The sequence below is a fragment of the Hyperolius riggenbachi genome, chromosome 4 (assembly GCF_040937935.1).
Source record: "Hyperolius riggenbachi isolate aHypRig1 chromosome 4, aHypRig1.pri, whole genome shotgun sequence".
Lineage (NCBI taxonomy): Eukaryota > Metazoa > Chordata > Amphibia > Anura > Hyperoliidae > Hyperolius > Hyperolius riggenbachi.
The window spans coordinates 12,283,702-12,311,172 of record NC_090649.1 but is presented as its reverse complement, the minus strand read 5'-3'; the positions used below and the strand labels follow the sequence as shown (position 1 = coordinate 12,311,172).

The following is a 27,471-nucleotide window of genomic DNA, read 5'->3' as shown; positions in this document are numbered from 1 at the left end:
CTGCAGGGTGTGATGCTATTGCTAGCCTTGTCTTCCTGCAGGGTGTGATGCTATTGCTAGCCTTGTCATCCTGCAGGGTGTGAGGCTATTGCTAGCCTTGTCTTCCTGCAGGGTGTGATGCTATTGCTAGCCTTGTCTTCCTGCAGGGTGTGATGCTATTGCTAGCCATGTCATCCTGCAGGGTGTGATGCTATTGCTAGCCTTGTCTTCCTGCAGAGTGTGATGCTATTGCTAGCCTTGTCATCCTGCAGGGTGTGAGGCTATTGCTAGCCTTGTCTTCCTGCAGGGTGTGATGCTATTGCTAGCCTTGTCTTCCTGCAGGGTGTGATGCTATTGCTAGCCATGTCATCCTGCAGGGTGTGATGCTATTGCTAGCCTTGTCTTCCTGCAGGGTGTGATGCTATTGCTAGCCTTGTCATCCTGCAGGGTGTGAGGCTATTGCTAGCCTTGTCTTCCTGCAGGGTGTGATGCTATTGCTAGCCTTGTCTTCCTGCAGGGTGTGATGCTATTGCTAGCCATGTCATCCTGCAGGGTGTGATGCTATTGCTAGCCTTGTCATCCTGCAGGGTGTGATGCTATTGCTAGCCTTGTCATCCTGCAGGGTGTGAGGCTATTGCTAGCCTTGTCTTCCTGCAGGGTGTGAGGCTATTGCTAGCCTTGTCTTCCTGCAGGGTGTGATGCTATTGCTAGCCTTGTCTTCCTGCAGGTTGTGAAGCTATTGCTAGCCTTGTCTTCCTGCAGGGTGTGATGCTATTGCTAGCCTTGTCATACTGCAGGGTGTGATGCTATTGCTAGCCTTGTCATCCCGCAGGGTGTGATGCTATTGCCAGCCTTGTCTTCCTGCAGGGTGTGATGCTATTGCTAGCCTTGTCTTCCTGCAGGGTGTGATGCTATTGCTAGCCTTGTCATACTGCAGGGTGTGATGGTATTGCTAGCCTTGTCTTCCTGCAGGGTGTGATGCTATTGCTAGCCTTGTCATCCTGCAGGGTGTGATGCTATTGCTAGCCTTGTCATCCTGCAGGGTGTGAGGCTATTGCTAGCCTTGTCTTCCTGCAGGGTGTGATGCTATTGCTTGCCTTGTCTTCCTGCAGGGTGTGATGCTATTGCTAGCCTTGTCTTCCTGCAGGGTGTGATGCTATTGCTAGCCTTGTCATCCTGCAGGGTGTGATGCTATTGCTAGCCTTGTCATACTGCAGGGTGTGATGCTATTGCTAGCCTTGTCTTCCTGCAGGGTGTGATGCTATTGCTAGCCTTGTCATCCTGCAGGGTGTGATGCTATTGCTAGCCTTGTCATACTGCAGGGTGTGATGCTATTGCTAGCCTTGTCTTCCTGCAGGGTGTGATGCTATTGCTAGCCTTGTCATCCTGCAGGGTGTGATGCTATTGCTAGCCTTGTCTTCCTGCAGGGTGTGATGGTATTGCTAGCCTTGTCATACTGCAGGGTGTGATGCTATTGCTAGCCTTGTCATCCTGCAGGGTGTGATGCTATTGCTAGCCTTGTCTTCCTGCAGGGTGTGATGCTATTGCTAGCCTTGTCTTCCTGCAGGGTGTGATGCTATTGCTAGCCTTGTCATACTGCAGGGTGTGATTGTATTGCTAGCCTTGTCTTCCTGCAGGGTGTGATGCTATTGCTAGCCTTGTCATCCTGCAGGGTGTGATGCTATTGCCAGCCTTGTCTTCCTGCAGGGTGTGATGCTATTGCTAGCCTTGTCTTCCTGCAGGGTGTGATGCTATTGCTAGCCTTGTCTTCCTGCAGGGTGTGATGCTATTGCCAGCCTTGTCATACTGCAGGGTGTGATGCTATTGCTAGCCTTGTCTTCCTGCAGGGTGTGATGCTATTGCTAGCCGTGTCTTCCTGCAGGGTGTGATGCTATTGCTAGCCTTGTCATCCTGCAGGGTGTGATGCTATTGCTAGCCTTGTCTTCCTGCAGGGTGTGATGCTATTGCTAGCCGTGTCTTCCTGCAGGGTGTGATGCTATTGCTAGCCTTGTCATCCTGCAGGGTGTGATGCTATTGCTAGCCTTGTCTTCCTGCAGGGTGTGAGGCTATTGCTAGCCTTGTCTTCCTGCAGGGTGTGATGCTATTGCTAGCCTTGTCATACTGCAGGGTGTGATGCTATTGCTAGCCTTGTCTTCCCGCAGGGTGTGATGCTATTGCTAGCCTTGTCATCCTGCAGGGTGTGATGCTATTGCTAGCCTTGTCTTCCTGCAGAGTGTGATGCTATTGCTAGCCTTGTCTTCCTGCAGGGTGTGATGCTATTGCTAGCCTTGTCTTCCTGCAGGGTGTGATGCTATTGCTAGCCTTGTCTTCCTGCAAGGTGTGATGCTATTGCTAGCCTTGTCTTCCTGCAGGGTGTGATGCTATTGCTAGCCTTGTCATCCTGCAGGGTGTGATGCTATTGCTAGCCTAGCCTTGTCTTCCTGCAGGGTGTGATGCTATTGCTAGCCTTGTCTTCCTGCAGGCTGTGATGCTATTGCTAGCCTTGTCATCCTGCAGGGTGTGAGGCTATTGCTAGCCTTGTCATACTGCAGGGTGTGATGCTATTGCTAGCCTTGTCTTCCTGCAGGGTGTGATGCTATTGCTAGCCTTGTCTTCCTGCAGGGTGTGATGCTATTGCTAGCCTTGTCTTCCTGCAGGGTGTGGTGCTATTACTAGCCTTGTCTTCCTGCAGGGTGTGATGCTATTGCTAGCCTTGTCTTCCTGAAGGGTGTGAGGCTATTGCTAGCCTTGTCTTTCTGCAGGGTGTGATGCTATTGCCAGCCTTGTCATACTGCAGGGTGTGATGCTATTGCTAGCCTCGTCTTCCTGCAGGGTGTGATGCTATTGCTAGCCTTGTCTTCCTGCAGGGTGTGATGCTATTGCTAGCCTTGTCTTCCTGCAGAGTGTGATGCTATTGCTAGCCTTGTCTTCCTGCAGGGTGTGATGCTATTGCCAGCCTTGTCATACTGCAGGGTGTGATGCTATTGCTAGCCTTGTCATCCTGCAGGGTGTGGTGATATTGCTAGCCTTGTCTTCCTGCAGGGTGTGATGCTATTGCTAGCCTTGTCATATTGCAGGGTGTGATGCTATTGCTAGCCTTGTCATCCTGCAGGGTGTGATGCTATTGCTAGCCTTGTCATACTGCAGGGTGTGATGCTATTGCTAGCCTTGTCCTCCTGCAGGGTGTGATGCTATTGCTAGCCGTGTCTTCCTGCAGGGTGTGATGCTATTGCTAGCCTTGTCTTCCTGAAGAGTGTGATGCTATTGCTAGCCTTGTCATCCTGAAGAGTGTGATGCTATTGCTAGCCTTGTCATCCTGCAGGGTGTGATGCTATTGCTAGCCTTGTCTTCCTGCAGGGTGTGATGCTATTGCTAGCCTTGTCTTCCTGCAGGGTGTGATGCTATTGCTAGCCTTGTCTTCCTGCAGGGTGTGATGCTATTGCTAGCCTTGTCATCCTGCAGGGTGTGATGCTATTGCTAGCCTTGTCTTCCTGCAGGGTGTGATGCTATTGCTAGCCTTGTCATACTGCAGGGTGTAATGGTATTGCTAGCCTTGTCTTCCTGCAGGGTGTGAGGCTATTGCTAGCCTTGTCATACTGCAGGGTGTGATGGTATTGCCAGCCTTGTCTTCCTGCAGGGTGTGATGCTATTGCTAGCCTTGTCTTCCTGCAGGGTGTGATGCTATTGCTAGCCTTGTCTTCCTGCAGGGTGTGATGCTATTGCTAGCCTTGTCTTCCGGCACGGTGTGATGCTATTGCTAGCCTTGTCATACTGCAGGGTGTGATGCTATTGCTAGCCTTGTCTTCCTGCAGGGTGTGATGCTATTGCTAGCCTTGTCTTCCTGCAGGGTGTGATGCTATTGCTAGCCTTGTCTTCCTGCAGGGTGTGATGCTATTGCTAGTCTTGTCATACTGCAGGGTGTGATGCTATTGCTAGCCTTGTCATACTGCAGGGTGTGATGCTATTGCTAGCCTTGTCTTCCTGCAGGGTGTGATGCTATTGCTAGCCTTGTCTTCCTGCAGGGTGTGATGCTATTGCTAGCCTTGTCTTCCTGCAGGATGTGATACTATTGCTAGCCTTGTCATACTGCAGGGTGAGATGCTATTGCTAGCCTTGTCATCCTGCAGGGTGTGATGCTATTGCTAGCCTTGTCTTCCTGCAGGGTGTGATGCTATTGCTAGCCTTGTCATACTGCAGGGTGTGATGCTATTGCTAGCCTTGTCATACTGCAGGGTGTGATGCTATTGCTAGCCTTGTCTTCCTGCAGGGTGTGATGCTATTGCTAGCCTTGTCATCCTGCAGGGTGTGATGCTATTGCTAGCCTTGTCATACTGCAGGGTGTGATGCTATTGCTAGCCTTGTCTTCCTGCAGGGTGTGATGCTATTGCTAGCCTTGTCTTCCTGCAGGGTGTGAGGCTATTGCTAGCCTTGTCTTCCTGCAGGGTGTGATGCTATTGCTTGCCTTGTCATCCTGCAGGGTGTGATGCTATTGCTAGCCTTGTCTTCCTGCAGGGTGTGAGGCTATTGCTAGCCTTGTCTTCCTGCAGGGTGTGATGCTATTGCTAGCCTTGTCATACTGCAGGGTGTGATGCTATTGCTAGCCTTGTCATACTGCAGGGTATGATGCTATTGCTAGCCTTGTCATCCTGCAGGGTGTGAGGCTATTGCTAGCCTTGTCTTCCTGCAGGGTGTGATGCTATTGCTAGCCTTGTCATACTGCAGGGTGTGATGCTATTGCTAGCCTTGTCTTCCTGCAGGGTGTGATGCTATTGCTAGCCTTGTCTTCCTGCAGGGTGTGAGGCTATTGCTAGCCTTGTCATCCTGCAGGGTGTGATGCTATTGCTAGCCTTGTCTTCCTGCAGGGTGTGATGCTATTGCTAGCCTTGTCTTCCTGCAGGGTGTGATGCTATTGCCAGCCTTGTCTTCCTGCAGGGTGTGATGCTATTGCTAGCCTTGTCTTCCTGCAGGGTGTGATGCTATTGCTAGCCTTGTCATCCTGCAGGGTGTGAGGCTATTGCTAGCCTTGTCTTCCTGCAGGGTGTGATGCTATTGCTAGCCTTGTCTTACTGCAGGGTGTGATGCTATCGCTAGCCTTGTCATACTGCAGGGTGTGATGCTATTGCTAGCCTTGTCATACTGCAGGGTGTGATGCTATTGCTAGCCTTGTCATACTGCAGGGTGTGATGCTATTGCTAGCCTCGTCTTCCTGCAGGGTGTGATGCTATTGCTAGCCTTGTCATCCTGCAGGGTGTGATGCTATTGCTAGCCTTGTCTTCCTGCAGAGTGTGATGCTATTGCTAGCCTTGTCATACTGCAGGGTGTGATGCTATTGCTAGCCTCGTCTTCCTGCAGGGTGTGATGCTATTGCTAGCCTTGTCATACTGCAGGGTGTGAGGCTATTGCTAGCCTTGTCTTCCTGCAGGGTGTGATGCTATTGCTAGCCTTGTCTTCCTGCAGAGTGTGATGCTATTGCTAGCCTCGCCATCCTGCAGGGTGTGATGCTATTGCTAGCCTTGTCATACTGCAGGGTGTGAGGCTATTGCTAGCCTTGTCTTCCTGCAGGGTGTGATGCTATTGCTAGCCTTGTCATCCTGCAGGGTGTGATGCTATTGCTAGCCTTGTCATCCTGCAGGGTGTGATGCTATTGCTAGCCTTGTCTTCCTGCAGGGTGTGATGCTATTGCTAGCCTTGTCTTCCTGCAGGGTGTGAGGCTATTGCTAGCCTTGTCTTCCTGCAGGGTGTGATCCTAGTGGTAGCCTTGTCTTCCTGCAGGGTGTGAGGCTATTGCTAGCCTTGTCTTCCTGCAGAGTGTGATGCTGTTGCTAGCCTTGTCATCCTGCAGAGTGTGATGCTATTGCTAGCCTTGTCTTCCTGCAGGGTGTGATGCTATTGCTAGCCTTGTCATCCTGCAGAGTGTGATGCTATTGCTAGCCTTGTCTTCCTGCAGGGATTCAGCTTGGAGCAGGTTTAATAAAACTATCACTCTGCAGTGGATGGTTTTTATTCCCGTTTCCTCTGTTTGCCTCCATTTACTTACGGCTGGGTTCGGAGCAGTCAAACCTGCAGCCCACATCGCAGCATTTCTGCTTCCCACCACACTGACGGTCACTCCAGACAAGGCCTGGAAGTGCAGCGCAGGGGAATCTGGAAGGCCGCACATGATAGTGCAGCCTGCCAGTAAGGAAAGGGTTAAGTGTGGGAAGGAAGTAGGAGGAGAAGAGAAAGTAGTTTGGGGAAGGCCGGGGGTGGGGCTAATCAGTCAGGCGTTGGACGTCAAGCTGAACAGACCTACCCGACTGCAGCATGGCGGATCTGGAGGCCCTCGTGCAGAGAGTGAGAGCGGAGGCAGCGTCCAGGGGTCCCGAGTGGGTCCAGCGACAGATGGCGGCGATGGCGGCTGGTCCCAGTGATCAGCCACAGGAGCCGGAGGCGGCGGCGGGTCCCAGCGAGCAGCCACAGGAGCTCGCGAGAAGAGAGTCCAGGCCGCCGGAGCGGCTCAGCCCGGAGCCGACCTCCCGGTCGCAGAGGAGGAATGGAAGTCCTGTTCCCCACCCTCCGGCGCCCCCTGCCAAGAGGAAGACAGCGGCGAAGGGGCCAGCCGGGAGGAGAGAAAGCGGGAAGAGCGCCTCATCCGGAGGAGGTAGGCGGGGAAAAGTAGCAAAGAAAACAGGGGCGGCGGCCTCTTCGCAGCAGGCCGCACGCACCTCCGGAGGCAAGACAGGCGGCAGCAGATCCAGCAGTGCGGGCACCTCTTCCTCGCAGAGCGGGGAGGGGGGGGCTCGGGGGACATCTGCAGCAAGAGCATCCACCAGGAGAGGAGACGGGGCAGCGGCAGCCAGTTCCGGGGGCGAGCGTCATGGAGGCACTGATCAGCAGAGGAGCAGCCAGGCGGAGTACGAGGCCCACCAGCACGGTGGGGCTTCCAGGAGGTCGAGTGACACAGTACCGCAGCATGGTGGAGGGGGACCGAGCGCAGCAGGATCCGGACCAGCGGTCGGGCAGGTGCGAGTACCTGCGCCACCAGGTGAGGCCTCTATACCGGCTACTGTTACCAGCATGACATGTGGGTTAGGTTCAGGGATGTTAGGGGGGACGGGGCAGGTTGGAGGGGGCTGGGGGGGTAATGCTCAAGCGGTCATTCTCCCAGCTTTAGAATCTTTTATGACGGGCATGAGGAACTTGTTGGGGGGCCCCTTGTCACCTTTGGGATCACCGGTGGGGGCATGGGCAGGTCAGGCACAGGCTCAGGTCGCCCCTTGGTCGGGTCAGCAGAGGGAGTTGCCACTCACTGGTTCGGGACAGCAGGCAACTCCAATAGGCTTGGTAACAGCGGGTTCAGGGTTGCACCGGGATCTTTCCCCGGGGGTAAGGGTACAGGCGGCCTCAGTCAGCTCTGAAGTAGCAGTACAGACCGTTGAGGTTCCTGGGGAAGTGTCAGCAGTGGGGGAGGTTGAGACAATTCGGTTGGCGGACGCGGCTAAGGCGGAAATGTACGTGTGCCTGACGGGGCCGTTAGGGATTCACTTGAAGGAGGAGGTGCGTGAACGGATTTGGAAAGGTGAGTTCGTGGAAATTTTTTCGCTGCTGCAACTTGCTAAGTTTAACTTGGACAAGGTAAAGTCTACCGAGTCCAAGAAGGAAGAGGAGGAACGGCGTAGGTATCGTTTGATTCCGCGCACGTTTCAGAATTGGCTGCAGGCATTTGAGATTTTGGCGTGCGTGATTGGCGAAAAGAACCCTGAATGCTGTTCAGCACTTTTCTGCTACCAGAATGCGATTGGCGAGGCATACAGGAGGTATGGGGGTGACGCTTGGCTCAGATATGATAAGTTGTTCAGGCAGAGAAAAGCGGTTCGGCCCTCTGTGTGTTGGAACCACAAGGATATTGAACTGTGGATGAGCTTGATGATCCCAGCTACGGGGCAGCAGTCCTTTCGGGGGCGCGAGGAGGCAGGTGGCACAAGTAAGGCAGGCTCAAGGACAAAAGGATTGTGCTGGCAATTCAATGACGGCACATGCAGATTCGGGTCCTCGTGCCGTTTCAAGCACGAGTGCTCGGGATGCGGCGGTTCTCATCCGGCATCAAGATGCTACAAACAGAAGAAGGGAAGGGCTGCAGAGACTGGAAGTAAGAGGGAGGACTCCGGTGAGGGTTCAAAAGATGGAGCCATATCTCTGTAAGTATCCGCGTGCCGACGATGCCTCGTTCCTACGTCGGGGTTTTTCCGAAGGTTTCGTCATCCCCAGCCAATGTGCGGCGCTGGGTGGGGAGCGACATAGGAATCTTCGATCGGCATTGGAACTTCCTGAGGTAGTGTCTGTAAAGTTGGCCAAGGAATCTGCAGCTGGACGCGTAGCAGGACCTTTCGCGCAGTGTCCACTGGAGGGATTGATTGTCTCGCCGCTGGGGGTGGTCCCTAAAAAAGAGCCGGGCGCTTTTCGCCTCATTCACCATCTGTCTTACCCAAAAGGGTCATCAGTCAATGATGGTTTGTCAGGGGAAGACACGTCTGTAGTGTATACGTCATTTGACGTGGCACTTAGATGGGTCAGGAGGTTGGGCCAGGGTTCGCTGTTAGCCAAGACGGATATCGAGTCGGCTTTTAGGTTGCTGCCGGTCCATCCTTCCAGTTTCAGGCTGCTGGGGATTGTTTGGGAGGGGAAGTACTTTGTTGACCTTTGCCTCCCAATGGGTTGCGCGATTTCGTGTTCATTTTTTGAAAAGTTTAGTTGTTTCGTTGAATGGGTGGTAAGAGAAGTTGCAGGTGTCCGTTCCGTGATACATTATTTGGACGATTTCCTTTTTATGGGAACGGCGGCTTCTTCTGATTGCGCTGCTGCCTTGGCAGTAATGTATCAGATCTGCGAGTCCTTTGGAATTCCATTAGCATTGGAAAAAACGGAAGGGCCTACCACAGCCTTGAAGTTTTTTGGGGTTTACATTGACACGGTTGCCATGGAATGTAGCCTTCCAATGGACAAGGTCAGGGATCTTCAGGCTACCATTCAGTCCATAGTGATGAAGCGTAAGATTACCCTGCGGGACCTTCAGTCCCTTCTCGGTAAATTGAACTTCGCGTGCAGAATTATGCCCATGGGACGCATTTTCTGCAGGCGTTTGTCCAACGCCACGGCTGGAATTGCCTCGCCACATCATCGTATTCGCATGACGGGGGATATGAGGGATGATTTGAAGGTATGGTTAACATTTTTACAGGAGTTCAACGGCAGGTCCTTGTGGATGGAGGAAGAGGTAAGTAATTATGCCATAGAGCTATTCACGGACGCGTCAGGGTCTCACGGTCTCGGCATATTCATGGCAGGAGAATGGTGTGCTTCCCTATGGCACCCATCGTGGGTGGAAGCTGGGTTTACTTCAAACCTGGTTTTGCTAGAGCTGTTCCCTATAATGGTGGCTCTGGAGTTGTGGGGGCAACGGTTGGCTAACAAACGTATTCGGTTCAATTGTGACAACTTGGGGGTAGTGCTAGCAGTAAACAGGTTTTCGGCATCCTCGCCCCCAGTGGTTCGGGTTATGAGACAACTGGTTTTGTTGTGTTTACGGTGGAATATTTGTATATTTGCGGTGCACTTGCCAGGGGTGGACAACATCATTGCTGATGCCCTCTCTCGATTCCAGTGGGACAGGTTCCGGGCAGCGGCACCTGCGGCGGAAGAGAGTGGGGTCCCTTGTCCAGAAGCGTTGTGGAGGATTCCGTTCAAGTGATTTCACAGCTGATTAGGAGATCTCTATCTGAGTCATCATGGGCAGCGTACACGCCTGTCTGGAATGCGTGGGACGCTCTGGTGGGAACGATCGGGGATTGCTCAACGGATGAGGATCGCGCGTGCTTGCTCCTGTACTTTGTAGGAAAACAGTTTGCGGAGGGCACGTCAGCGGCGGCCATGTCAAAAAAGTTGGCGGCATTGGCCTTCTTGTTTAAGTTTAGGGGTCAGAAGGACGTGACGAAGGATTTTAGGGTAGGGCAGGCGATGAGAGGTTTTAGGGCTGGTTTGGTTAGGAGGGATTCCAGACGCCCGGTCACATTTGAGGTATTAGGTAGGGTGGTTTCGGCTCTGCATGAGGTGTGCTCATGCCAAAATGAGGTGGTTCTTTTTAGCACAGCTTTTGTTTTAGCTTTCTTTGGGGCTTTTCGTGTGGGGGAGTTGGTGAGCAGGTCAAAATCTACGGTGGGAGGCATCCTCGCCGGAGACGTGATGGTACAAGATGGAGTAGTGGCTATTACTCTACGTAGATCTAAGATGGACCGGGTGGGAAAAGGAAGGATCATCACCCTTTTCCCGATAGGGGGTTTGTTGTGCCCCAGGGAAAATGTTTTGCGTCTTCTGCAGACTAGGCCGCAGTCGGCTCAGGTCTTTTTGGCTCATGGGGACGGGTCGCCATTGACACGTTTTCAGTTTACAGCTATATTTCGCAAGTGCCTGGCGAAATCTGGCTACCTTCCCAGCGAATTTGCCTTCCACTCGTTCAGAATAGGGGCGGCGACTGAGGCATCGCGTTGGGGCCTCGGTGAGGAAGTAGTGAAGAGGATAGGCAGATGGGATTCAGTTAGATACAGGTCTTATGTTAGGTTGCATTTGATTTAAGACGGTAGTAGTTTTAGGAGATGAGCGTTAGTGGTTCTTTGTTTATTATTTGTTTTTCAGGTGAACCAGCCCTGGTATGGATCTTCGGGCACTCCTACGTCGCTAGGGGTGCGAGAAGAGCTGCGGTTCGCCCTGAGGGGCGACAACTTGGATTCCCGAGGCAGGAGGTCCTCATTCGTTGGCTGGGTTTCCCGGGCATGGTGTGGGCACGAGTATGGCCAGAAATTAGTAGACACGTTGGGTGGGACAGGGCCCCGGATGTGCTGGTGCTGCACGTCGGGGGCAACGACTTGGCTTCCAAATCTACAAGGGCCATCATTAGGGAGATTAAGTTTGATGTGCTTAGGTTAAAACGGGAGTTTCCGGCCACAGTATTAGTCTGGTCAGATGTTGTGGCCAGGTCGGCATGGAGGTTTGCGAGGTCAGTTGATAAAATTAACAAGGCCAGGGTAAAATTAAATAAAGAAGTATCAAAATTTGTTACTCTTAATGGGGGCATAGCAGTTAGGCATGTGGAGCTAGAGAGTGACCTTCATTTGCTCCTCAGCAGGGATGGGGTTCATTTAAACGATATAGGGACGGATTTATGGGCGTTGGCAATAGAGGAAGGGATCCAGAGAGCGTTGAGGGTGTGGGCCTCTCTGCCGTGAGGGGTCACGTCGGTTCGTTGTGGAGGGGTAAGGGCTCCGAAGGTTGGTTTGTTTCTGGGGGGATTCGCCTTAGGTGCGAATCAACCGTTTAGGATCTCTACAAGTGAGAGTAAGTCGGTGGTGCAAGCAGCTGTCCCTGAGCCGGTGACCGCGGCGGGGGCCGGTTCCAGGCTGCTCGCCATTTTTAACGTTACATGCTAAATGCTTGGTAACCTCGGACCCCCTTACCTCAGCTCTCTGGAAGTTATATGTTATTTTTGTATTTGGTAAATAAACGGGCTGCTTTGGCCTATTAAATCCATACTGGTGGTCGTTTGCCTTATTTGGGAGGGGTATTGGGGTAGTGTTGCCGGAATGGCTAGGCTATACTACTATCAAGACAAGGCCTGGAAGTGCAGCGCAGGGGAATCTGGAAGGCCGCACATGATAGTGCAGCCTGCCAGTAAGGAAAGGGTTAAGTGTGGGAAGGAAGTAGGAGGAGAAGAGAAAGTAGTTTGGGGAAGGCCGGGGGTGGGGCTAATCAGTCAGGCGTTGGACGTCAAGCTCCCTCCCTCCCTCCCTTTTTTGGTTGTTTGTTGTCCTTTCTTTTATTACAGGTTGGATGCATTACTTCAAAAAGATTGTTGATCTTCGTCATGGCAGCAGGAGGGGTAAGGGCTCCGAAGGTTGGTTTGTTTCTGGGGGGATTCGCCTTAGGTGCGAATCAACCGTTTAGGATCTCTACAAGTGAGAGTAAGTCGGTGGTGCAAGCAGCTGTCCCTGAGCCGGTGACCGCGGCGGGGGCCGGTTCCAGGCTGCTCGCCATTTTTAACGTTACATGCTAAATGCTTGGTAACCTCGGACCCCCTTACCTCAGCTCTCTGGAAGTTATATGTTATTTTTGTATTTGGTAAATAAACGGGCTGCTTTGGCCTATTAAATACATACTGGTGGTCGTTTGCCTTATTTGGGAGGGGTATTGGGGTAGTGTTGCCGGAATGGCTAGGCTATACTACTATCAAGCATTTTCTCAGTATGGGGGGCTTGCATGGTAACAAAGTATTCACCACAGGGCAGGTTCCCTCTTTCTCTCCTGCAAGGAAACACAAGATAATTTCTGAGCACACACTGGGTGATAGATCATAAGTGTCAGCAGGAGAGATGGGTGGGGCGGGGATTACGTTGTCTATTACTGACAAATATTTCCTTAGCTTTATAATCCAATGTAAAAATACACAAATGTATGAAGACGGCTCAGATTAGAGGGCGGGGATTTCACAAGCGTGTGTGTACAAATACTGACACGCCAAATCAGCAGAACAGGACTGCATGATGTGTGACTACATGCACAGATTTACAGAGCCTCAGCAGATGTGGAATGAGGGTGATGTGGCTACAGACAGGGGGCACTGTGGCTGGAATGAGGGTGATGTGGCTACAGACAGGGGGCACTGTGGCTGGAATGAGGGTGATGTGGCTACAGACAAGGGGCACTGTGGCTGGAATGAGGGTGATGTGGCTACAGACAGGGGGCACTGTGGCTGGAATGAGGGGAATGTGGCTACAGACAGGGGGCACTGTGGCTGGAATGAGGGTGGTGTGGCTACAGACAGGGGGCACTGTGGCTGGAATGTGGGTATGTGGCTACAGACAGGGGGCACTGTGGCTGGAATGAGGGAGGGGGTGGCTACAGACAGGGAGCACTGTGGCTGAAATGTGGTTGATGTGGCTACAGACAGGGGGCACTGTGGCTGGAATGAGGGAGGTGTGGCTACAGACAGGGGACACTGTGGCTGGAATGAGGGGGATGTGGCTACAGACAGGGGGCACTGTGGCTGGAATGAGGGTGATGTGGCTACAGACAGGGGGCACTGTGGCTGGAATGAGGGTGATGTGGCTACAGACAGGGGGCACTGTGGCTGGAATGAGGTGGATGTGGCTACAGACAGGGGGCACTGTGGCTGGAATGAGGGAGGTGTGGCTACAGACAGGGGGCACTGTGGCTGGAATGAGGGTGATATGGCTACAGACAGGGGGCACTGTGGCTGGAATGAGGGTGATGTGGCTACATACAGGGGGCACTGTGGCTGGAATGAGGGTTATGTGGCTACAGACAGGGGGCACTGTGGCTGGAATGAGGGTGATGTGGCTACAGACAGGGGGCACTGTGGCTGGAATGAGGGTGATGTGGCTACAGACAGGGGGCACTGTGGCTGGAATGAGGGTGATGTGGCTACAGACAGGGAGCACTGTGGCTGGAATGAGGGTGATGTGGCTACAGACAGGGGGCACTGTGGCTGGAATGAGGGGGGGGGGGGGGTGGCTACAGACAGGGGGCACTGTGGCTGGAATGAGGGAGATGTGGCTACAGACAGGGGGCACTGTGGCTGGAATGAGGGGGTGTGTGGCTACAGACAGGGGGCACTGTGGCTGGAATGAGGGAGATGTGGCTACAGACAGGGGGCACTGTGGCTGGAATGAGGGTGATGTGGCTACAGACAGGGGGCACTGTGGCTGGAATGAGGGTGATGTGGCTACAGACAGGGGGCACTGTGGCTGGAATGAGAGTGATGGGACTACAGACAGAGGGCACTGTGGCTGGAATGAGGGTGATGTGGCTACAGACAGGGGGCACTGTGGCTGGAATGAGGGTGATGTGGCTACAGACAGGGGGCACTGTGGCTGGAATGAGGGTGTGTGGCTACAGACAGGGGACATTGTGGCTGGAATGAGGGAGATGTGGCTACAGACAGGGGAAAGTGGCTGGAATGAGGGGGATGTGGCTACAGACAGGGTAGTACTGTGGCTTGAATGAGGGGGTGTGGCTACAGACAGGGGGCACTGTGGCTGGAATGAGGGTGTGTGGCTACAGACAGGGGAAAGTGGCTGGAATGAGTGGGTGTGGCTACAGACAGGGGGTACTGTGGCTGGAATGAGGGGGGTGTGGCTACAGACAGGGGGCACTGTGGCTGGAATGAGGGGGTGTGGCTACAGACAGGGGAAAGTGGCTGGAATGAGGGGGATGTGGCTACAGACAGGGGGCACTGTGGCTGGAATAAGGGGGATGTGGCTACAGACAGGGGGCACTGTGGCTGGAATGAGGGGGATGTGGCTACAGTCTAGACAGGGGGCACTGTGGCTGGAATGAGGGTGATGTGGCTACAGACAGGGGGCACTGTGGCTGGAATGAGGGTGATGTGGCTACAGACAGGGGACACTGTGGCTGGAATGAGGGGGATGTGGCTACAGACAGGGGCACTGTGGCTGGAGTGAGGGTGATGTGGCTACAGACAGGGGGCACTGTGGCTGGAATGAGGGTGATGTGGCTACAGACAGGGGGCACTGTGGCTGGAATTAGGGTGATGTGGCTACAGACAGGGGGCACTGTGTCTGGAATGAGGGTGATGTGGCTACAGACAGGGGGCACTGAGGCTGGAATGAGGGGGTGTGGCTACAGACAGGGGGCACTGTGGCTGGAATGAGGGTGATGTGGCTACAGACAGGGGCACTGTGGCTGGAATGAGGGTGATGTGGCTACAGACAGGGGGCACTGTGGCTGGAGTGAGGGTGATGTGGCTACAGACAGGGGGCACTGTGACTGGAATGAGGGTGATGTGGCTACAGACAGGGGGCACTGTGGCTGGAATGAGGGGGATGTGGCTACAGACTGGGGGCACTGTGGCTGGAATGAGGGTGATGTGGCTACAGACAGGGGGCACTGTGGCTGGAATGAGGGTGATGTGGCTACAGACAGGGGACACTGTGGCTGGAATGAGGGTGATGGGACTACAGACAGGGGGCACTGTGGCTGGAATGAGGGTGATGTGGCTACAGACAGGGGGCACTGTGGCTGGAATGAGGGTGATGTGGCTACAGACAGGGGGCACTGTGGCTGGAATGAGGGTGATGTGGCTACAGACAGGGGGCACTGTGGCTGGAATGAGGCTGATGTGGCTACAGACAGGGGGCACTGTGGCTGGAATGAGGGTGATGTGGCTACAGACAGGGGGCACTGTGGCTGGAATGAGGGGGGTATGGCTACAGACAGGGAGCACTGTTGCTGGAATGAGGGGGATGTGGCTACAGACAGGGGGCACTGTGGCTGGAATGAGGGTGATATGGCTACAGACAGGGGGCATTGTGGCTGGAATGAGGGTGATCTGGCTACAGACAGGGGGCACTGTGGCTGGAATAAGGGTGATGTGGCTACAGACAGGGGGCACTGAGGCTGGAATGAGGGTGATGTGGCTACAGACAGGGGGCACTGTGGCTGGAATGAGGGTGATGTGGCTACAGACAGGGGGCACTGTGGCTAGAATGAGGGTGATGTGGCTACAGACAGGGGGCACTGAGGCTGGAATGAGGGTGATGTGGCTACAGACAGGGGGCACTGTGGCTGGAATGAGGGTGATGTGGCTACAGACAGGGGGCACTGTGGCTGGAATGAGGGTGATGTGGCTACAGACAGGGGGTACTGTGGCTAGAATGAGGGTGATGTGGCTACAGACAGGGGGCACTGTGGCTAGAATGAGGGTGATGTGGCTACAGACAGGGGGCACTGAGGCTGGAATGAGGGTGATGTGGCTACAGACAGGGGGCACTGTGGCTGGAATGAGGGTGATGTGGCTACAGACAGGGGGCACTGTGACTGGAATGAGGGTGATGTGGCTACAGACAGGCGGCACTGTGGCTGGAATGAGGGGATGTGGCTACAGACAGGCGGCACTGTGGCTGGAATGAGGGTGATGTGGCTACTGACAGGGGGCACTGTGGCTGGAATGAGGGTGATGTGGCTACAGACAGGGGGCACTGTGGCTGGAATGAGGGGTGTGTGGCTACAGACAGGGGGCACTGTGGCTGGAATGAGGGGAATGTGACTACAGACAGAGGGCACTGTGGCTGGAATGAGGGTGATGCGGCTACAGACAGGGGGCACTGTGGCTGGAATGAGGGTGATGTGGCTACAGACAGGGGGCACTGTGGCTGGAATGAGGGGGATGTGGCTACAGACAGGGGAAAGTGGCTGGAATGAGGGGGATGTGGCTACAGACTGGGGGCACTGTGGCTGGAATGAGGGGGGTGTGGCTACAGACAGGGGGCACTGTGGCTGGAATGAGGGTGATGTGGCTACAGACAGGGGGCACTGTGGCTGGAATGAGGGTGATGTGACTACAGACAGGGGGCACTGTGGCTGGAATGAGGGGGGTGTGGCTACAGACAGGGGGCACTGTGGCTGGAATGAGGGGTGTGTGGCTACAGACAGGGGGCACTGTGGCTGGAATGAGGGGGGGGGGGGTGGCACCAGACAGGGGGCACTGTGGCTGGAGTGAGCGGTATTGATGCTGGAATGAATGTCATAGGTAGGTGGAAAACTGAAAGGATTATATGTCCAATATTTACAAACTGCCAGTAATGGTGTCATACATGGTACATTTTTCTCCTTTTTTAAATTAGATAAGTTTGTTAGATTATTCCATTACATCAAATATAAAGATTTTCCCAACATGTCCGATTGGATTTTTATTGATAAAACGTGCTAATCGATTCTTTTTTCTTGAGCGAAAAAAGATTATTTTAAACTTTCATTTGATTTGATCGTTTTGGTTGAATAAACAGAAACATTTAACAGTTTTATTGTACCATGTATGAACACCTTAAAATGTGTGTGCATACAAAGAGCAAGTACATTTTACAGGTGTGTTTAAGCAGGCAACATCATGCATATTGTGCAGCAGGGCCGTTTCTACCCCCGTGCGGGGCGTGCCGCCGCCCGGGGCGCTGTTAGGAGGGGGGCGCTATAATGGAGGGGGGAGCCGGAGCCGCGGGAGGGCAGCCCGACCTCTCCCTCCCTCTCCTCTCCCGGGCGCCCTCCGTGCTCCCCCCTCAGATGCAGAGCGAGCAGCCGGGAAGCGCTGTTTGCAACTCACCTGCCTGGCTCCAAGCGCTGCTCTCTCGCCGCTGGTCTGTCTCTTCTCTCTGCATACATGCTGATACACGCGGCTTCCGGCTAAACAGGAAGCCGCGTGTATCAGCATTGTATGCAGAGAGAAGAGACAGACCAGCGGCGAGAGAGCAGCGCTTGGAGCCAGGCAGGTGAGTTGCAAACAGCGCTTCCCGGCTGCTCGCTCTGCATCTGAGGGGGGAGCACGGAGGGCGCCCGGGAGAGGAGAGGGAGGGAGAGGGAGGGCTGCCCTCCCGCGGCTCCGGCTCCCCCCTCCATTATAGGGGACAGCTAGCTATCTAACCTATCCTGGGGGCACCTACCTAATCTAACCTACGCTTTGGGGCACCTACCTAATCTAACCTATACTGGGGGGCAGCTACCTATCTAACCTATACTGGGGGGCACCTACCTAATCTAACCTACACTGGGGGGCACCTACCTAATCTAACCTACACTGAGGGGCACCTACCTAATCTAACCTACTCAGGGGGGCAGCTACCTAATCTAACCTACACTGGGGGGCAGCTACCTAATCTAACCTACACTGGGGGGCAGCTACCTATCTAACCTTCACTGGGGGGCAGCTACCTATCTAACCTTCACTGGGGGGCAGCTACCTATCTAACCTTCACTGGGGGGCAGCTACCTATCTAACCTACACTGGGGGGCAGCTACCTATCTAACCTACACTGGGGGGCAGCTACCTATCTAACCTACACTGGGGGGGCAGCTACCTATCTAATCTATACTGTGGGGGCACCTACCTAATCTAACCTACACTGGGGGGCACCTACCTAATCTAACCTACTCTGGGGGGCAGCTACCTAATCTAACCTACTCTGGGGGGCAGCTACCTAATCTAACCTACTCTGGGGGGCAGCAACCTAATCTAACCTATACTGGGGGGCAGCTACCTTATCTAACCTACACTGGGGGGCAGCTACCTATCTGACCTTCACTGGGGGGCAGCTACCTATCTAACCTACACTGGGGGGGCAGCTACCTATCTAACCTACACTGGGGGGGCAACTACCTAATCTAACCTACGCTGGGGGGGCACCTACCTAATCTAACCTCTGCTGGGGGGCAGCTACCTATCTAACCTACACTGGGGGGCAGCTGCCTAATCTAACCTTCACTGGGGGGCAGCTACATAATCTAACCTATACTGGGGGGCAGCTACCTATCTAACCTATACTGGGGGCACTTATTTAACCTGTATTGGGGGCACCTACCTAGCTAGCCTATACAGGTGGCCACTATACTGCCTACCTATATTGCAGGCACCTACCTAAATAACCTATACTGGGGGCACCTACCTATCTAACCTATGCTGGGGGCAACTATTCTGGCTACCTATATTAGAGGCACCCACCTAGCTAACCTGTACTGGGGCACCTACCTATCTAACTTATACCGGGGGCGCCTGCCTATCTAACCTATACTGGGGGCAACTATACTGGCTACCTATACTGGAGGCACCTACCTGGCTAACCTATAGCGGGGGCAACCTATGCCTGGCTACCTATACTGGGGTACCTATTCTTGGCTACCTATACTGGGGGGGACCTATACTAAGTGCAACTAGACCTGGCTAACCTATACTGCGGGCACCCATACCTTGCTCGGGGGGGGGGCGCAATTTTTACACCCTCGCCCTGGGTGCATTTTAGCCTAGAAACTGCACTGTTGTGCAGATAGTGCAGCTTGTATCATGTGCACACTGCACGGGTAGTGAGTAGAACACGTTGTGTATGGATTTTGCACGTTGTGTGCAGGCAGGAAGTTGAACTATTTCTACAATGCAGCTCGGTGAAATGTCAGTAAAATCTGGACGAGTGCTGCTTTATTCGCATGTAAATGTTCTAGGCTGTGAGTTAAGGGCCTATGTTGTTTGACAACTACTACATCGGTTACAGTTAGATCTGAGTTTGGAAATATGAGACTTACCACGATTTTCACAGTTGGGCTCTGGTCTTCCAGGACGGGTGTCTGTACCAGGAACCTTCTCACCATCGGAGGTCACACACCAACAATACCCGGAGCTGCTGCTGCACTGCAGGGGTTTATAATTGCCATCTTTATCGCAGTCAGGTACAAATCGTCCCACGGCATTAGATCCCATGGCTTCCTGATGTTCCTTCTGACATTTGGTCAATCCTGGGAACAGGGAGAAAAAGCATTCCGCTATCAGAAAACACCTCAGTCGGGCTGGGTGCACACTTAACAGAAACGCTAGCGTTGCAGAAAACATTGCCTTTTTGCCGCTAATGGAAGTCTATGGGACGCATGAAAAAACTCATTAAAAAAACGCATATGCGTTTTGTATGCGTACATTTTTAAAAACGCTGGATTTGTTGCATGATATTAAAAAATGCATCAAAAACGCACGCAATGAAAGTCAATGGGAACGCAATCGTATGAGTTTTTCATGCGTTTTTCATGCATTTTTTTCATTGTTTTGTGCTGTATTTCCACTTTTTGTTGTCTTCCTAGTGATTTGCATAAAACTGTCAATGTCAAATCGCATTGAAAACGCATAGAAAACGCCGATGCGTTTTGTATATGCGAACCGCAAATGTATTAAAATGTGCGCAAGACGCTTGAAAAACGCAACTGCGGTAAAAAAACGCTAATGCAAATGCACCAAAAATGCAGCAAGAACTCATAAAAAGTGCATACAAAAAATATATGCACGTGACATAAAACGCAGCCTTTGATGTTATGTTACGTGTCACCTACTCCCCTCAGTCCACTGACATGAGCAAGTCAAGGCTGTCTTAAGCAGTGCTGCTTGCTAATATTCACAAATGGTTCTTTTTGTGCATCAAAAATGCTATTTTCAAGTTTAAAAATATAGTCCCAAAAATATGTTGTATTTATACAGTATGGTCACCGAAAAGGAAGGTACACAAGCAGGGACAAATGTGAATTTTCGCAAACTACGTGCAAATTTCATTTTCGTTCATGGGCTAACAGGGAATTACATTTTTTGTTTGTTATTAAGAATACTTTATTAAACAAAAAGTTAAACGCTGAACATACAGTATAAAGAACAGCAACCAAATAAACTTGACCCAAAAACAATAGGCCTAAATAAAACATATATGAACTGTGGGAAGAGCATGAGAGGAGAGTAGAGACAAGGGCATACAGAACAGATCAACCTGGAAAATGGGGGACTAAACCCACCCTACTGAGAGTCCAGGGATCACTGTACACACAAAGTCCATACTGTATCCAAGACTCTTCCATCCGGTGTAGAAAAAAAAAATAGAGAAAAAGAGCAGAACAAAGTAATAAAAACCAAACAAAACAAAACTGTAGAGTACATGAGTCCTGATGTCCTAGACAAAAGAAAGCAGGGTCCAGGGAGTATAAAATGCCCAGGAAAGGAGGATAACACGCAATACACTCATAGTTGTCAAGAACCGCAAGGGCCGATCCTTGATTGGGTTAGGCGCTCAGAGTCAGAAACTCGATCTCGCTGTCACTTTGCGCATAGATGCCCATATGTGGATTCGCAATCTATGAACAGACTAGCCGAGAGGAGCGTTCTGACTCCAAAGGATTCACCACACATATAATTCAATGCCAAATGCCAATACTGAGAGAGGAGAAAGCATCAGAAGCTTCCACATCTCATGCTCCACCGAATGCTGAAACATCTGAAGAGTAAAGAATAAAATAAAGACACTTCTTATTGAGCAATGCAATGCTGCCACTCTTACCAGGCACCACATCCGTACATGCTAAGCCACACCCTCTGCAGCATTTCTGGCCCACTTTGCATTCACCATCTGTTTTACAGGTATCAGGAACAAAAACAAGGCAGTTTACTTTTACATCCGGACATCTCCCAGGCCTGGCAGCATAGTCTGACTCTGTAGAGAGAAAGAGAAAAACAATAATTACTGCTATTACGTTGGACAACAACTTTGGGGGGGGGGGGGGGGGGGGTTGTTTTTTTGCATTATGTAAATTTTTTTTGTTTTTTTTTCCATATAACTTGACATTTTATTAAAGGGTTTCAACAAAAACAGGCATATAAACATTATAGAAGTTAGCAATAAGGTCAAGTAATGAATTGTTACAGATAATTGTTGAGATATATAAGGGTCTGTAAATTGTGATACCTTAATATACTCAACGAGAGAACTTAAAACAAGAACTAGGAAAAAACGAACTCCCAAGTCATCTTATAGTGATAAGTCAAAGGCTCCAGCACAGAAATCAGAGGAGTTGTACAGACAGTTGTCTAAGATACAGAGACTATAGGGCAGTCAATAGAAGAGCAATGGTATATTGTGTAGTGGACAGCCCAGGAGGATCATCCTTCAGTTATGCTATCTATTTTCCATGTCTAAATTGAGAAAAGCTTGGTGTAGGATGTGTTCTAAATTAGGTGGCGAAGAATTCTTCCATTTGGAGACTATGGAATGTCTGGTGGCATATAGTAGATGTGTGACTAGCAGTCTATGGTCATGTGGGATTTGGTGTAAATCTATGTAAAGTAAGGCCAGTTGGGGGGACGGGAGAATTGTCCAACCTATGGATTTAGATATTTCAGAAAATACTTGTGTCCATACTGGTTTGTGTAATGATCTGCTCAGCTGCCTGTGCAGGCAGGCAGCTTTTTGACCATTGTTCAGGTCTGCATTCTGCAGGTCTCTGGAGGAGAGACCTTCTGTCAGTTTTGCAGCTTGCTGCAGAGGAATTTGCATACGTTTGTCATGCAGATTGCCTAGCCACATCCTTTGTAGGCTTGCACTATATATACCATGTGATATCACAGACCTTTGCTGGTCATAAGGAGTCATCCTGTGAAACACTCTGGAGAGTGTCAGCCTTGCTCATTGTTTGAATATCAGCTTAGAGTAATCCCTGGGACTGCACTCGACAGGTTCCCTAGTGCAGTTAGGATTGCTTATCTGTTTTGTTTGTCTGTTGCGATTGTCCTGTCCCAGCGGTGGTCGACAGGAAATCGTTCTGTGTGTCTGGGTGTTAACCGGAACAGCGGTTGTTACTGGTAGCCCCTTCTGATCTGTTTCCCTGGATCGCATCAGCATCCTGCGCTAGTGCTGTGGATCCTTCTGTTCTGCTACTCTGTACCTGGATCGCACTAGCATCCTGCGCTAGTGCTGTGGATCCTTCTGTTCTGCTACTCTGTACCTGGATCGCACTAGCATCCTGCGCTAGTACTGTGGATCCTTCTGTTCTGTCTTCCTAGATCACGCTAGCCACTTTTCGCTAGTGCTGTGGATCCTATCGTTCGCTTATTCATGTTTTCGTGTGCCTGTCTTGTCTGCTACGAACGCTTGCGGGAGGCTCGGTGAGGTAACCGTTAAGCAAGCGCTTGCGTCCTCTGTTTCATGTTTGTCTGTCGGTGGTTAGTTAGGCGTGTTTGTCTCTATTGTGCTTATCATGTGGAGACCGCGCATAAATGCGTGCACTGTTGCGAATGAGTGCGGTGTTCGCGTTTAGCTAGCGTTTGTTATTTTCCGTATCTCCTCATTGTATGATTTGCTGTGCCTTTGCTACTCTCGTGGTCTGCCTTGCTGTAACCTTGTGTCACGTCTGGCGATCGCACCTCTCGCGATCGCGTTCCTACTTCATATCTGCTGTGGTGTGTGCACCGTCGCGGGTTGGTGACTAGTTTGGTGCACACACATACAATCTGTCTCTGTGCTCATTCTCAATCGCCTCTCTTGTGATTGCGTTCCATCCCTTCATGCAATTCCTGTCTGGCGTGTGTGGTAGGGCAGAGGAGCTGTTCCTCTGCACTCCACAGCTCCACCTGCCGACAGGAATTTCCCTCTACAGGTGCATTGCACCTTTTGCTGGGTTCCCGCAAATTATACGCTTGTGGAGGATTTCCGCAGTGTCAGCGCACGTCTTGTGCGCTGATCACGGAGAGAATCCCTCAATCGTTACAGTTTGATTACTGGACATTGCCACAATAAGTGGTATATTGTGCCTACCTCTCCACAATTCCTCCAGCAATGCGCTAGATCTCCTTTATAAAATGTATACTGATTCTCTGGAGTGTAATACCAATTTATGAAAATTGTATGTAGTGCTTTGGAGTGCTTAGATACAGCATATGCTCAGTCGTCTGCATTATGTAAGGTTTTTGAGAAACTGCCAATTTTGCCATTCCGACTAGGCAGATTTCAAAGTTTTACAGCACCACAGCAAATGTGATAAACCAATGGTCTTGCTACCAAATTACAGCTCATATGCTTTCTTTTAAAAGAAAAAAGTTAGATACTGCATCCCTTAGAGCCTTCCGTTTCCTCTCTGCGTCTCCTTGTTCTACTGCCAGGCCCCCATGCAAATCTCCTGCTGGCTATGTCTTTGGGTCCATGAGTACCTCTGATGAATGGCTCCGTAATGTGCATTCGCGAGTAAGCACTCATCAATGTGCAGTACAGAGCCTCTCATCTTTGGGGGTACTCACCCGAATACTTCTGTGACCTTCCAAGAAGACCCAAAGGTGAGGGGACACAGATAAGAATAGGAAGGTTCTAAGGGATCCAGAGCCTTCCCTTCTCATGGGTGAGTATCCAATTTCTTTTTAAAAGGTTTAAAGGGACTCCGAGCTCATCTAAAAAATAAAAGTTGTACTCACCAGGGGCTTTTTCCAGGCCAGTGCTGGTCGGGAGGTCCCACGACGGCGTCCTGACTCCTCTCCTGCTCCGGAATGGCTGACCGGCCGCAGCCCGGGCGACACTCGGCCGAGTGTCGGGCTGCTCCTTCCGCGTATGACGCGGCTGACGTCACACGCCGGCCGCCTCGCGTCATCGCGGCGGCCGGCATGGTAGTACCGTGCATGCGCGCTTTAATCACACATGCGCAGTACTACCACGCCGGCCGCCGTGATGACGCGAGGCGGCCGGCGTGTGACGTCAGCCGCGTTGTACGCGGAAGGAGCAGCCCGACACTCGGTCGAGTGTCGCCCGGGCTGCGGCCGGTCAGCCATTCGGGAGCAGGAGAGGAGTCAGGACGCCGTCGTGGGACCTCCCGACCAGCACTGGCCTGGAAAAAGCCCCGGGTGAGTACAACTTTTATTTTTTAGATGAGCTCGGAGTCCCTTTAACATAAAGTGATTAAATACTGAGCCATGCTTGGCTTCTACAGCTCCTTGCACCCCGGTATAATTTAGGGTGTGTATGTTGGTGAAGGAAATCATTCTCAGACTCACTTTCATATCTCCTGACAAACTATTCTGTGGCTACCAGCACTTTCTGGGGCTCTCTTCTGAATGAAGGAATTACTTTGACAACAAGAGGACCCGGTAATTCTGATGGATCTCCTAAAATGTTATTCTTTGGTACAGATAAAACAGTGATTTACAAATTAGACAACTACACAAGGGTCTCGCAATTCAGCTTCCTACATGTAGAATTAATAATATAGCAGCCCCCAATTTTCACCCTGATCCGGGAGAGCATCTTAGACCTCAGAACTTAATGGCAACTGGCTGCAGATTACTTAAAGAGAATCTGTATTGTTAAAATCGCACAAAAGTAAACATACCAGTGCGTTAGGGGACATCTCCTATTACCCTCTGTCACAATTTTGCCGCTCCCCGCCGCATTAAAAGTGGTTAAAAACAGTTTTAAAAAGTTTGTTTATAAACAAACAAAATGGCCACCAAAACAGGAAGTAGGTTGATGTACAGTACGTCCACACATAGAAAATACATCCATACACAAGCAGGCTGTATACAGCATTCCTTTTGAATCTCAAGAGAAGAGATCATTTGTGTGTTTCTTTCCCTCTACAGCTATCTTCCACTGAAGTGTCAGGCTGTTTCTTCCTGCAGAGTGCGGACAGCTCTGCCTGTATGTCATTCCTCAGTATGTGAAAGCCCAGCCAGCTCCGAGGAGGATTTATTCAGCTTGTAAAAGATAAGAGAGCAGAGAGAAGCTGCTCTAATCTAAATAGCACACAGGCAGTGTGCAGAGAGGGGCCTGGAGGGGGGAGATGCATCACAGAACCACAACACTGAAGAACTTGGCAGCCTTCCAGACACAGGCTGACAAGTCTGACAAGAGAGAGATAAGTTTATTTATTACAGAGATGGTGATAGTAGAACGTGCTGCAGTAAGCCAGAACACATTAGAATAGCTTTTGGAACTTGTAGGATGATAAAAAACAGGATGCAATTTTTGTTACGGAGTCTCTTTAACATTAACAATGGACAACACAGAGGATTTGCCCCATCCTCTGACAGCCTCCAAAATCTCTGAATGAAAGGAGTGCTGATGAAGCCTGAAAGAACCTTGGATCTAATCCAAGGTTCCAGCTCAAAGACTTGACCTGCCAATGCTCTCAGCAAGGGTCAGTTATGTTGAGTAGGCCTCTTTCTTTAAAGTGATATTGCCACCATAAAAATCACATTTCAACAGCAACTGGTCAAAAGATGTTAACCCTGCATTCAAAACTTGCAAAACCTTTTCTCTTGTTATGGTTTGTAGTTACCACATACTTTAGGAGCACTGGCCCTAGTGCCAAACAGTGCCAAAGAGTTGAATGCTGGGAGTTCTTTTTATCTATAATATGTTCCTCCTCTTCAATGTATTTCCCTGCCTAGCTGTTTATCAGAAACACCCTCTGATTACTTGTGTTTACAAGAAAGGCTGAGGTGACACAGTGATTGGAAATGTAAATAAAAAAACAGACAGTGCAGTTGTTAGTATACACCTCAGTGGGAGTGTCTGAAGACTCTGGGAGGAGGGCAGCTAATGAATACACAATGAGAAAGAGAAGGGAGGGGGGGAAACAAGAGTCAGGGAGGATAGGATGTCAGCATTAGCTTGGCAAGAAGGCCACTGCCTAGATTAGGATTTTCTGCTTTTCATTTATAAAATTCACAGGAATAATTACGTGGATAGCACAATACATCTGTTATGTAAGTAGAAGTAGTATTTATCTACTTATATATGTGTTTTTATTTCTAGGCTATCATGGGTGTCGCTTGTTCTTTAAGTTTGACCACAGCTAATAGCAACCTTGGCCACCTCATGGTTGCTACAGCTCTGTTGGGAAGTATATGGATTGCGTCTCAAATTGGCATTCATGCTAGGTTGTTCTTAGTATCCTAAAACCACTATTGCCCTATGTATTGTATCCTTTTTATTTGATCATATTTAGGAGAAGATATAAAAAGAACACCAAGAGGCCAATATAGTGTAGTATGTATTGAAATACAGAAGAAAAGTAAAGTGTGAGAATAAAATAACCACAAACCAGGGTGACCTCCAGGCAACCACTGTATAGGCAGGTGAGGAGCTTAGACCTGTCCTCACTCAGGATTAAGAAGTCACTGTCTGTAGATTGGAAAGAAATGGGGTAGGTCACCCCCCCCCCCCACCCCCCACCCCCCACCAGGGGTGGACACAATGCTAGTAGTATAAAACAGAGGCACCAGCAGAATAAAAATATCTAAAAACTTTAAAAATGCTTGGAAGGCAGCGGTGGACTTACCTCCAAGAAGCAGACACAATAACTGTAAATTTTCGACAAACAAATTTGTTGTATAATCCCCAAGAAAGGTGCAACACATCTGCGAAACGCATTGCATCTTTTTTTGGGGGGTTATACAATAAATTTGTTTGTCGAAAATTGACAGTTATTGTGTCTGCTTCTTGGAGGTAAGTTCACCGCTGCCTTCCAAGCATTTTTAAAGATTTTAGATGTTTTTATCCTGCTGGTGCCTCTGTTTTATACAGCTATATTTAGGAGAGACTAGCCTCATACCTTTAGAATGGAGAGGGATAGAGAAGGGATCATGGAAGCAAAACAACATGGCTACTCACCTGCCACCCCAGTCTGGAGCATCACTGTCCCCAGGAGGAAGAACAAGGCTGCCCCCATCCCTTTCATGATTACTGCCCGGATCTCAGTACGTGTATGTCAGATATGGGACCGGGCTTTTATACCCAGAGCTCAGGGAACAATTGCTCAAACAAGGAACTCAATCTGATTTTTATTTCCTAATAGTGTTCCTCCCAGTTTCATAATCAGCACGTAACTCAGACTATGACATCACAATGGTGCAATAAACATAATAGTAGAGATGGGACGACGAATCCGGCGAATCCACGAATCCCTCGAATATTGGGAAATATTCGAGATTCGTGGATTCGAATCCCGACGCTATTTTCCACTTTACGAATCCGCCGAATCCCGACGCTGCATCGCCGCGCATCCGCCGCTCGCACTCGTCCTCCTCCGACCCGCGCCTCCTCCGACCGCCCCGCGCCTCCTCCGCCCGGCCGCCCGCATACTTTGTATCAACTCACC

At 50.9% G+C, this 27,471-nt stretch overlaps 1 protein-coding gene across 1 annotated transcript in view; it reads right to left on the bottom strand.

The window, feature by feature from the left end:
• The window catches only part of LOC137570306 (WAP four-disulfide core domain protein 8-like), a 55,377-nt gene extending 28,259 nt beyond the window's left edge, over positions 1–27,118 (bottom strand). The window contains exons 1-3 of the mRNA XM_068278943.1: positions 26,985–27,118; positions 20,892–21,044; positions 19,111–19,320 (exon numbers count right to left, since the gene is read on the bottom strand). Coding sequence (XP_068135044.1) covers positions 19,111–19,320; positions 20,892–21,044; positions 26,985–27,051 — 430 coding nt within the window. The 5' untranslated portion in view covers positions 27,052–27,118. The remainder of the gene's footprint in view (positions 1–19,110; positions 19,321–20,891; positions 21,045–26,984) is intronic.
• Positions 27,119–27,471: the final 353 nt, after the last annotated feature.